The sequence below is a fragment of the Cystoisospora suis genome (genome assembly GCF_002600585.1).
Source record: "Cystoisospora suis strain Wien I chromosome Unknown contig_4446, whole genome shotgun sequence".
NCBI lineage: Eukaryota > Apicomplexa > Conoidasida > Eucoccidiorida > Sarcocystidae > Cystoisospora > Cystoisospora suis.
In genome coordinates, this window is record NW_027157238.1 from 16,993 (window position 1) to 29,052 (window position 12,060).

Here is a 12,060-nt window from a genome sequence, read left to right on the forward strand (position 1 = left end):
TTCTACGATTACGCGATAGTTTTCATTCCCGTCCCGCACAACTAGCAATCGTGTCGCCACGTTCTCTGCAGTCCGGTCTCATATTGATAAAGTGACCAATCTCTGCGCCTACTTTGGTCGTCTTCCGTGCAAGAAGGAAGTTGGTTTAGTATTCATCAAACTCTGCCAAATTGGTTATAGGCCTCATATTTGACCGCATGAAGCTGTCGGCCTCCCGCTAGATGAAAACCATGATGTGACGCCACACAGCTTGGGGTGAGCAGACAGTATAGTGTCGCCAGGGGAAGTGTGCCGCGCTTACAACCTGGAGGGGGAGCGGTACTGTCAGAACCCTACCAACCGCGAGCATGGTCTAGTGGCTATGACGCTCGCCTCACACGCGAGAGATCCCGGGTTCGATCCCCGGTGCTCGTATATTTGCTTGGCGCTAACTCTATATTACGTCACTCTGCTACCAGGTGAACTGTGTATAGGCTACCGTGCCCGTAGTGCTTCTAAATCCCTCTACAAAACAAGTTTCGAAACAGGCAGCGCGGACTCCGTTGGTCTGACCGAGGAGCAAGCGCAGGTACCAGGCAACAAGGGAGACCATTTTGCATGCAAACTATTCCTTGTAAGCAACAGCGTGTAAGACGAGATCGGCGATTGTGTCGGCAATATCGCTTGCCTACCACCCGCTTATTCCGATATGGGTCCTACGGCAGACCCTTCCCGTGTTCAAAGAGGTGGAGCTGGTTCTGATGAGCTGTGTTCGAGCGGCCACGCCTTCGCCATACTCTCTTGCTGTCTCGCTTTTTTGAGTGTTTTTCATCGAGGACCGTCTGTTTTTTCTCAGAGACGTCATGCAGTGTGAAGAAGAGATTCACTCAGAGAAACGCCGCACCTCTGTGTGTTGCGTCTTCTATCTGACGTTCCTTACGGTTTTTCTCGGGCGGTCCGGCATGCACTAGCGTGCGCTTGAGCTTTTCTACGTGAGATTGTGGAACTGAAGCAATCCGTGTTGTGCGAAAGAACTAACAATAGGTCGAAAGCACAAGCTAGAGAGTTCTCCGTACTACTGTCTTAGGCCTTTGGAAACGAGATTCTTTAGTTCTCTAGTTCTTCCAGTTCATCTGCCTGCAATATGCGGCATTGACTCCAAACACTTCTCTTCACAGAGGATGCGTCTTGGACACGGGTACACAAATGCGACGGATGGCGCAGTGGCCGGATTCTTCACACGGTACTGCTCTAGAAGTCGTCGGTCGCACGCGACGTGGGTGCTGTACCGTCGAAACCTCAACGCTCTACGGTACTTCTGTGCGAAGATATTGACGGCGGCGGTGGACCCCGTACCCATCGTATGCTCCGAGGGACTTCGTTCGGGACACGTTGGTACATAAGTAAAAATTCACTTTGTGCTTTTCATCTGGCTGATGTGCCTCGCCGACGAGAAACCCAAAACTCTCGTGCTTTGCCACTGGCCTTCCCCGCAGTCACTCTTGTCCCATGAGCTCAAATACTACGAGTGCGAGGGTGGAGAGCAGCAGCAGCAGTGGGTTCTTCTCATGGTTACGTGAAAGGGAAGAAGATGAGTCCATCTGGCATTGTTGCTGGGATGCTTCTCCACCGGAGAAATCTGGTTCCGAGGAAGAGCCGATTGTCGTGATTGACATCGGCAGTTACCATCTGAGAGCTCACGTGGCCGAAAAGAGAGGAGACGTACGTACAGTCTTCACTATTCGATCTTGCCGTGCGATCAGATGTAGCAGTTCTCTCGTTCTCACTCCCCGATGAATCCTAAATGCTTTACCACCACTTTCTGAGTATGCGGTTTGTTGCTAACAGCTTCCAACTCGGAGTTGGTTGCCGGCAGCTTCCTTAAATGACAATACTATGTCAGACAGAGAACAAGGGTAGCTAACAACCTGCCGGGACTGGACTCCTCCAGCTACTCCTACTAGGGGTGCAGACTGCTCACGCATGGAACAAGCACGGAGAGAATACGTGCTTAGCCCTGGTGAAGTGATTGAATCCAGACATCGCTGTCTGCTTATTCTCTGCGCGAGAACGTTGGCTGAAAAGCATAACTTTCTTTCTTGTCACCTCGACGGTCGTATATGGGTTTCGGTGTCCGTGCAAAGCAATTTGGGAGTATGGGTATCTGACTTTCCTATCTCTCCATCTCGATATTCGTGCCTACGTATTTACCACGTGTATCCCGTGTGGCCGCGATACTTCGTACTCTCTCCTACAACTTTAACTGCTGTAGCAGTTTCATCTATCGGTGATCATTACAAGTTTCATGCCAATACGTCCCTGTGCGAGCGACTCTAGATAAGCAACAAAGATTCATCACAGATAACCTGCCGTGGGTGAGATTCCTGGCGTAAACTTCGCTGAGGGTACGTTTCACAGATGTACCTCATCAACCACGTTGAAGCCCCATTTGCTCAGTTATTGACTTGCGTTGTCACAGGAAGAAGAGCAGAGCCTGGTCCTCCCCGCCTGCATTCGACGTCCATGGTCAGGTAAGTTCGTATCACTTTTTTCCCCACATCACTCACACAACTCGAGCCAATGAACGTGAGTCTCGAATGGCGAACTGAACGGACCTGGGGTGTCAACTTTCCGATGATATCCGCAGCACTTTATCACTATCAGACAGTGGAGAGACTCAGCGGCTGCTCTAAGTGTATATGAGTTTTTCCCTTGTCCTGCCTTGAAATGAAGGGCTATGCGGATCTCCACCATCTGGTGACATGCTACATCGAACGGTGTTTCACCGCACTTGTCACCTTTTCCCGCCGCAGTGGACGTGACAGTGATCTTCCGGTTGAAGTCCTCCGAAGCTGACGGGGGGCGGTATTTAGCTGCGGAAGATCGTGAGTGCAGGGCACGTAAGGCGGGTATGTAGGGCTCTCTACGGTACTCAAGGAGTTTCTAGCCCTGTACGTGTACGCGTGCGCGACTGTCTTAGGCTTTGTAAGGGCCGACCAGCCTCTCTTTCTTAGACTAACGGCATCACAACTCCTTTCACTTCGGATACGCAGCACCAAGGTCATCAGTGGAACTGCGTAGGGAGCGACCTGTAGCTAGGACAGCCGAGGATTTGGCTGCCCATCGTACTCTTCGGTAGCTCAGCAACTGCGTGGCGTGCTCGTCGGGTTGACACAATATCCGCTGCTCCACGGGAATCAATCCAGACGCAATCCGACTTGGTGTCGATGTTTTCAGGAGAGGCTTCGTATTTAGACGTGGAGCGAGGCGTCGTTCAGAACTGGGATGAAGTCGAGGATGCCCTGCTGGACCTCTTGGATAATCAGATGCCGTAAGAAAAAGTCCAGAAGTCAGGACTTCTTCCTTGCCATTCGGGAACCTCCTTTGTTCATCTCTCTCATCTGCGGACACGCGTGTCTTCTGAATGATGTAATGCGGCCGGCTCATGTACACCAGGGCATTTCTTTTTGAACGCACAGGGTGCTTGAACGTCACGAATGTTCCCTCATTCTCATCCCGCCGGGCCTGTGTGCACCCGCCGACGTCGCAGAGGCTGTCTGAGTCACACCGCAGAAGTATCGGTTTACTACGTGCTTCCTTCTTCTGTCCCGAGAAGACTTCACATCACCTAAGCTGATGTTCGTTCTTTTTTTCTTGTCAGCGGGGGGCCGGTTCGCACTGACGAGGTTTCTGAACCGTAGAGTAAGTGACCTGGCGTTGACATACAAAGTCACGTCAATGGATCTGCACATCTCTATCCACCTGAGTGAATGTACACACAGCAGGCATATCCTTGAGGATGCAGCCCGATTGCCCCCTCTCGTGCCTGTTATTCCGTGAAACTCAGGATCAGCAAGCGTTATGATGACGGCTGTTCCCCTGGTGGGGGTAGACGGGGGTAGAGCGATGAACGGTCCAAGGGCGCTGCAGGACCCTACGCAGCAAGCATGGATTTGTATGGACGTCGGTCGGAGTGAACAACGGTGGTCTCACGCCTGTCTGTCTGATTATGAGCAGACCAAGACAGGAGTCTTCTTCCGTGTGCAGACGATATAGATCCTCCCGTTGATGCGCGTTGATGGACGGGTTAGTTTTGCTGTGTATGAGTGGTGCTTTCGTTTTTATTCAGACTGGGACTGGGGGGAAGCCTTGGAGGAGACGGTCCAGGACGCTTCCTGTCCTGTGTGAGCAGCCTGAGGTCTCCCGCACACTTCGCTCGACTAGGCGAGCTTTTCTTTGAGCTTCTAGGAGCACAGCAGTTCCTCAATGTAGACCAGGTAGGCGCAACCGGCCAGCGACATCTTGCTTGGAAGATGCAGAGTTACAAATGATGGCCTCGAAGGGGGCGCGGTATCCGTAGACATTAGTCCCTGTGTCTGCTGCGTGTATACATTCACTCACGCCTACGCCAACTCTTGCTAGATGGATCAAATCACATGAGTAAGTTTTATCTTTCCCAGGCGTGTATCTGCACAAAGGTATATGTCGGCACCGACGTGCATATTGATCTGCGTCGCTTCGGTCTCGCCGTTCCCGGTCCTGGTGAGTGCCGAGGCTGATGTGTTAGCAAAGGCATCTACTCTGCTTTTTCGTCTGAAGTTCATCCCTCTCCCACCAACACTTGAAAGTGGATACGGAGGCCTCGGGATTGCTTGTTTCGGTGTAAACGTTCTCGTATGTGGATGGAGTTTTCTTTGTCAAACTCGGAGCGACCTCCGCTCACTGGGTGAGCGGACCTCACCCTTGTTTTCTCCTGGCAGCGCCAGCTCTTCGAGACTGCCTTCTGTCTAGTGTGTCTTGTCCTGAATATCGGTGTTGTCTTACCCGTTTCCTTTTTACCCGTCTGAGTACTCGGGCGGACATTTGAATTCGTGATGCGCTCCCTCTTACATATACGGACATCGGAGGTGCAGACTTGTGTATCTTCATCCAGGGGGCTGCCTATTTTCTCACGGACTCGCGGCCGTTCTATCTAGTCCACAGGGTAGACGGGTGCTTCTGGGTTGCATCATATACACACCTAGAAGGAGACCGTCCACGATGACGACCTGAACATCTGTGTGATGGCTTTGCGTGCGGAGATGAATGTGGCGTTGCCTGCCGGGCGCACCCATGTGGAAAACGTGAATAAGCGCGTTGTCAGGACAACGCTACCTCGCTCTCTCAACATCTCTCAACTTCGTGTTTCCTGCTGGTGGTCCACACACGCATGTAGTACATAGGAGCATTTCGCCATCACCCTACATACCTAGTAGTGGAAGAAGGAGACTTTCTTCTGGATCCGATGCTATAAACTGAACATAGCCAAGATCTGCTTGCTTCATGAAGTTGCGGCAAATACATAGAAGGCACATCGGAAGTGTATGTGTATTTGCGCCTCTCCCTGTACGTTTTTGTTCAGGACCTATTATCAGCCCTAGCGATCTGTGGGTGTAGCTACGTTCCGCCATTACCTCGAAATGAAGCTGGGGATCTTGTCTTCTCAGATCCTTTCGCAGCATGCGCTTCATTCTGCTGTCAGCGCATGCAGAACTTCACAGGTGTAATCATAGACATGGGGACCTCCACGACACGCATTGCTCCTCTTCTGTCGGGTGTGGCGCTATCCGGAATTGCCTTAGAGCTTCCCATAGGTGGAGTTGATTTGGATTGGGTCGTGAAAGATGATCTAGACTCTTCCCGACTAACCGCGAATGTGAAAAACGGGCAAACATTCTCCGGGTGTTCTGGGAAATTCTCTCAAGGAAAAAGGAGCAAGCCAGAGTTTCCGTTCCGTCCAATTAAACTACCAAAGCCGCTAGCAGCACAACCCACGGGAAGACAATACGACGGGGAGCAGGAGGTTTTGAGCAAGAGGAGTGGGGAAGAGGAAGAACAGAACACGCGCCAAGAAGAAGTGGATCTGGTAAGGCGAAGAGAATCAAATACCAAGGCACTCAAGAATGGAGGCAGGTTCAACGGAGGTTGTCCTGGAACTTGACCTGCCATATCGCCTACGATACATGGCGGCGTTTCTTGGACTTTGAAACACCGTCTAGTCCCCGACCTGCGATTTCTTGGAGTGCACTTGTTTAGTGCATATGACTCTTTTGCGTCGTATTTTTCATCTCAGCCACTCTCACTTCTTTCGCTCCCTGACAGCGTTCCGCCTGAGTATCAGCCACGCTTCTGGGACCTTTCTGTTTTTCTCTGGCCCTAGGCTCTCCACGTTCTTCTTTGCAGACTCACAAGTATACTACAAAATCCCAGCAGCATGTGCCTTCTTGGGTTCCTGCCCCCTTCGTGAAGGCGGCTTGGGTGTGTGACTTCCGTAGACACTCTTAGGTCTTTCAACTAACGTGCCCACAGGATAGCGGTTAAAACCACCGAAGTGGTCTTCGTGATCTTGCTTTTCCTCTGCACGTGTATTGCTCTGCTTTCTCACGCACTACCCTACAATCATCAATGAGCTCGACGTCTCTCGCGTTTCCCCCAGTATGTTGTGACAGCTTCACCCAACGGACCATACTCACAGATTCTACCGTCCCCACTCCAGCACCGGGACGGCGACTCTATGAAAAAGAAAGAGTCCGTGCGTGGATCTCTCTTCGACTGCTATCGTATGTGCTGTTGCAACTGGTGCAGGATTCGTCCTATAACTTCGTGGATGTTTTTCTGTGGTTTCTTTGCAGGCAACGGCACGGCAAGGTAAAGAGAGCCTTGCCTACTGCATCGTAGAACCGGCAGCTAGCGACCCAGCTGCCTCTGCTGTATTGTCTGCGGAGCGCGACTTGTGCGCAGCTCACCCTGAGGCCTTCGAAGAGATTCGCGAGGCATTTGCGACCAGAAAGAGGAACGGCTTCGACGGTAGAGACGAGCGACGGTCTCTATTGCTGTCACAGAATGCCACAAGGGACGATGAAGAGCTGCATGGACAACCACGAAAGAGCAACCCTGGACGTTTGCCTTCTCCCCTACGACAAACGGTCCATACTACGTATGATTCGTCTTCGCGTTTATGCTCCCTCCCCAGTACGGCGACTCAGACGGGGAAGGGCCGGCGCTGGCTTTCCACGTCACGAGTCATGGCCGCGGAACTTTTTTTCGATGAGGCGTTTCTTGAGCGATATCGTCGCCGTGTAAGCCTTTTCCTGAATACTGTTACTTTATGTCACTAGAGGGAAGAACGCTGTTGTGCTGTCCGGAGCTCTTCTTTGAAGTGCGCACAAGATTCCCACGCCTTCTCACTTCTTCTTTCGACCTTAGTTTCTTGTTTGCTTCGCTACTCATGTCTTCCCGTTTCTTACAGGGGTGCGGCCGACAGCACCGCCCGCGCAAGCGTATAGTGCGAGCAGAGGCCTGATGGCTCCTCGGTCTCTTTCCCCGTGTCTGTGAAGAGGCTTTTCTTATTGGATAGTGGAAGCGATCCCTGCCTGTTCAAGGAAGCTTCTGTCGACAGGCACGGCTGTCTGCTGGTGTCTTGTTTGTTCGACTGTCCCAGGCAGACAGCAGACATTGTTTACCCCACGGGTATGGGGATTACAAGTGTGTATCGGTTTCTCTCTAGTCCAACTACTGTGATCAAGTGCGGAGGTCTTCGCGCATGCGGCCGCGCTGCCTACAGTATAGTGGTATCTTCCAACCGTATCCTGCCACCATCGAGCCCGGCTTCGTGTTTGTTTTGCAGTGGGTAGGAAGGAGTTTTTGAAGGCTTCACAGGTGGCAGCCTGTGCCTGTTTCACAGGTTATCTAGGCGCCATGCGTGCAATAGGTGAACAGACACTCCGTGTTTGATGCTTGTTTGGGCGCCTACATAATTCAACTCTCCGGTTTCTCGCGCTGTTGTTCCTTTTTTCGTCTTCGATATAATCCTCGCCTGTACGTGATACCACTTCATACTTGCAGGAAGCCAGCTACGCTATCAGCACGCGTCGCTGTTTACGGGGAACTCGTCTTCGTGTCGGGGTTTTCGATCATTCAGACTGACCGCAGAGGCAGCCCACACTATAACGAGGCCCACTACAATATGCAGGTGTGCTCTTATCAAGCTAAATGCCTCCGTGTTTCCTCGGATGTTGCGGCTTGCGTTTTGCACCCTTAGCATCATCGCGGAAGCTTGGAAGCCCTGGACGTTCTTTCACTGCAAGCTGCGATCGCTCAGGTCGTTGAGAGATGTCCTGTCGACTTGAAACGGTATGACCACCGCGGGGACCCGGGGGTAACGCGTTGCTTGATTTCCTACGCTGCCGGGGTTCCGATATCTATAGCGAGAAGACGTTTCGCTGTCCTGTCTATCCGAGTTCAAGCGCTGGCGTTTGTGACGTGCACTAACCAAATGAATCACTGTGCGAGTCTAGCTAGCTGGTGTACTAAACAAAAACCCAGGAGCGTGCCATCGGCTTTGGTGTTCGGATCCAAAAACGAGGTCAGGGTTCATGTATCAGCACTTTCGCCTGACTTTACACAAGGTTTGTCTGGGGAGCTGCGGAGTCTGTGTGAAGTCACGCTGTTTACCTCCTTTCAAGCAAGACAACACTGCGTCACACAGTATTCGCGCAGCGGCTATGCTGCATTCAATGAAGCAAGAACAAATCGGAAAGATGTCCCTGTCTGTGTACGTGTTGACGGGTCTCTTTGGAGCAACAATGTTCGCATCGAGCAAGGCCGCGATGCGTGTCTTGCTGTCTCTCTAGTGAGCTGCTGGAGAATATTTACGTTGTCGGGGGTTCGTCCCTAATACCCGGAGTTGCCGCTCGACTCCAAGCGGAGATCACGGTAAGGGGGTTTACGTTTTTGGATTGCGGGTGCGGCTCTATCCGCGTGTCATCCAGTGTATCCCGTTAATTTCAGTCACGCATAGCTATGCTCCATTCGCGTCCAGTGCGAGCCGTTGTGTGGAGTACGATGAGCAACTACAAGTCAGGGGAGACAGCCGTGGAGATGCATGAATGTAGCAGTGTCCCCCCGGACAGCGTATACATCATTACAATCGTCTACTGCCAACCACATGTGAAGCGTACAACACCTCAACCCTTACAGTTGTACGTACAGTGTCACAGGCATCTGTCAGGTTGATTTTCTCTGTGGAGTCACAAGGCCCACACACACACGTACTTACATTCATGCTGTTACTTTAGGGTGCTTCCGGACAGCCGTAGTGAAACTGCACGGCCGAAAGTTGGCAAACACGTCGCTTTTTCTATTTTTTTCGATTGGTGTGTTGTGATTTTTTTCTTGTTGTTACGGCCGATGCCTCTGCGTTCTTGTTTCTAGCATTTGATGCTCCAGCGGAAGGCCCACAGTTCTATCCGACCTCGTGTTCATGTTCTTCCCTCGTCTTCTCTTCAGCTGTAGGTGCACTAGAAGTAGAGGGTGCGACTGACAACGTTGATGTGAGCTTCGAAAGAAAGACATCTTTTTCGTGCACTTGTACTCACACCTCAGTCTCTCAGATACAGTTGTAGACGCTTGCGTCTATATATCTATGTATACGTGTACGCGATAGCTCAGTCCCACGCCTGCTTTCTTCCGATCTTGCCTTCGTTGCTGAGCTGTTAACGAGGAAAGTTGAGTGACTTTCCCCCGCCAAGCGCGTATGGGCTTTACGTCCTTTCTATCACGGCATCTGCACTGTTGCGACACTCCTGTTGGGGCGTAGAGTAGATGTCCACACAGCAAGAATCGTGTTTTTTGTCCTGGTCGGTTTTGGACTTCACTACGAGGGCTGGCTCTCAGTCAAGGAAGGTCTGTTACGTGAGGGTGCGCATGAACGCGGAGAGCAAGCTACCCAGCCGGCGAGCTGTATAAAAACCATCGTCACGTAGTTCAGTCCAGCGTGCTCTTCACCTTAGACAAGAAAAGCTAGATCATTCGCGTGCGCGCCTATTTAGGGGGCCAGCTGTATCCTACTGAGTAGTGACTTCTCATGCGAACATGCCTGGTGTTGGCCCCAGAAAAACTACGCTTGAACCATTAGCTAGGAAGGAAGGGCGTGATGCGCTTCCCGGCTGTAGATAACGTGGTGTGGACTTTTTTCTCTTCCCTTTGTTTCCTTGTTTTACGACGGCGCTTTGGTTTTCCAGGCACTCTGTTGCAGCTGGTGGTTTCCGATTCGCGCTGGGGCCCCAATTCGATCTGAACAACATAACGAGAGGGCAGGTGAGGGGGAAAAACAGGCCTTGAGCTGACAGAAAGGGTTGGACAAGGTGACACAAACAAGACGGGACCGACGCCCTTTGTGTCCCTCGCTATCAAGCGATAATTCAACTCCGTTTAGTAGGGAGCACCACGCCGATTTAGGACACGTCGCTTTCTCGATTTCCGGACATACGACGCCTAGCCAGAAAAATGTTAGGGAGCAAGCGCCATGATGACGGTGCTAATGACTAACAGGGGCGCTAGGTCAATTGCGGTAGGCATCCTCTTCCCTGGGAGACGAGCGACGGCACTAGTGACCCAGAGTGAGAACAAGGGAAAATAATCAAGCAAAATTGCGACGGTTACGCACGGCCGGCTACAAGCCGGGAGCTGTCAGTCATTCCTCAAGTCCGAGGACTCACCGGTATCGCATCCGGACACTTGGAACAACACTGCCCGCCAGATTCCTCACCAGACTTTCTGACTCCTGTCGCACATCGTTACGACTGCTGGGATGTGAGCTCGGTGCTTAAGGAAGATGGAAGTTGCTGTCGTCTGGATATTCTCCACCATACTGTGTCAACGCGTGAAACTGAGCCTCGAACACGAACGCCTCATTATGCGCGGGAGTTCACAATGTTGCACTCGTGTCTGGAGTCAGGATCGTGTGAATGAGAAGTATATGCAGGTCGTCAGCGCCTTCCTACGTGACTGTCCAGTTACGTAAGGGGAGTGAAGGGGGACTGAGCCACAGCTGGGACAATACTCCTGCATACATATTGCCTGTGCAGTACGAGGAGTACGGAACTGCTTTCCTGGAGCGCTTCAGCATTCGCGGCCGTCTCCGGTGAAGGAGGCATCTAGGCCACTGGTCCTTCGAGGTCGTGGGCGCTACGAGTGTTTCGTCTGGCAGCGGGCGTGCTGGGAGTGCCAACGCGTCCGCCTCCGCAGGAGGATGTGCGGCTGCCGCGGGTAAGTCGGCTAGTTTTTCCGGAAGGCTGTGTTCGCTCGGACAGTCCGGAGGCCCAGGGCGGTGATGCGGTCATCATCTTAAACAAATGGCGTGTTGACTGGGAACTCTAACACTGTCCAGTCCGTAGGTTTTTGCTTCCCGATGTGTCTTGCGGGTATCTTCTGCAACTCACGGAACGGAAAGTGCGCTGATCAGTTCAATTGCCCCTGGTGAGGGCTTGCGAACATTGTGAGCTACAGTGCATCATAACCCCGGTTTCGTCTGTGTCCTCTCGTGCGGGAACGAACTAACCAGAAATAGCTTTCTACATGAAAGGCCGCGTCTGTAGGCAGACCTAGCTATAGGAAAGTAAGCGCATGGGGAAAAGCCCTGCGGAGACTCAGTCACGAACAGCGGCAGGCGACCGGTGTAACCATTCCAACTCCAGGAAGCCCGGGGTGTGATGGAGATTCCAGCAGCAACATCGCTCCGCCGCGATGCCTGCCAGCTGCTCGAACGTGAGCAGGAGAGCCGCATCGCGCTGTCTGAGCGCCTCCGCGGTGTAGAGACGCTTCTCCCACAAACAATAGCTCACAGATTGCTTGCCTGAGAGAGGTCGCCTCTGAACGTCGGTGTGCTAGAAAGCAGTCGAATAGATACTTGCAAGCGTTTGCGGGTGATGGCTCAGCTGGTAGCGCGGCAGACTGTAGACGGTGCAGAAAACTGTTGGTCCCTGGTGGTTCCGGGTCACCGGATGTTCTATGGTTTCCTTTCTAAGCAGGAAGCTAGTAATAAGCCACATCACTTTCCTACACCACTCCCAGGCGATAGTGCTGTATGGCGGGCGCTGATATACACGGCGTAGTAGCGACGATCCTCTCACGATAGTCGCTGTGTTGACACTTTCCTCTTCGGGGGCACAGTGATAGCTCAGTTGGTTGAGCGGCAGACTCTAGATCCTCGCAAGCAGGAAAGAAATATAAGCCGCGACACCTTTCCCCTACACAAGCCGC

At 52.3% G+C, this 12,060-nt stretch overlaps 2 protein-coding genes across 2 annotated transcripts; both read left to right on the forward strand.

Moving 5' to 3' along the window:
* The first annotated feature begins 441 nt into the window (after window positions 1-441).
* On the forward strand, window positions 442-11,007 carry CSUI_008101 (actin-like family protein). The gene is made up of 11 exons (XM_068068240.1): window positions 442-1,701; window positions 2,459-2,510; window positions 3,217-3,310; window positions 4,109-4,256; window positions 5,381-5,884; window positions 6,651-7,097; window positions 8,060-8,151; window positions 8,652-8,733; window positions 9,232-9,350; window positions 10,041-10,116; window positions 10,887-11,007. Exons 1-9 carry the CDS (start codon window positions 1,489-1,491, stop codon window positions 9,310-9,312), a joined length of 1,713 nt encoding a protein of 570 aa, XP_067919785.1. The 5' UTR covers window positions 442-1,488; the 3' UTR covers window positions 9,313-9,350; window positions 10,041-10,116; window positions 10,887-11,007.
* Window positions 10,121-10,855, forward strand: CSUI_008102 (uncharacterized protein). The gene has a single exon (XM_068068241.1). It carries the CDS (start codon window positions 10,634-10,636, stop codon window positions 10,820-10,822), a length of 189 nt encoding a protein of 62 aa, XP_067919786.1. The 5' UTR covers window positions 10,121-10,633; the 3' UTR covers window positions 10,823-10,855.
* Window positions 11,008-12,060: the final 1,053 nt, after the last annotated feature.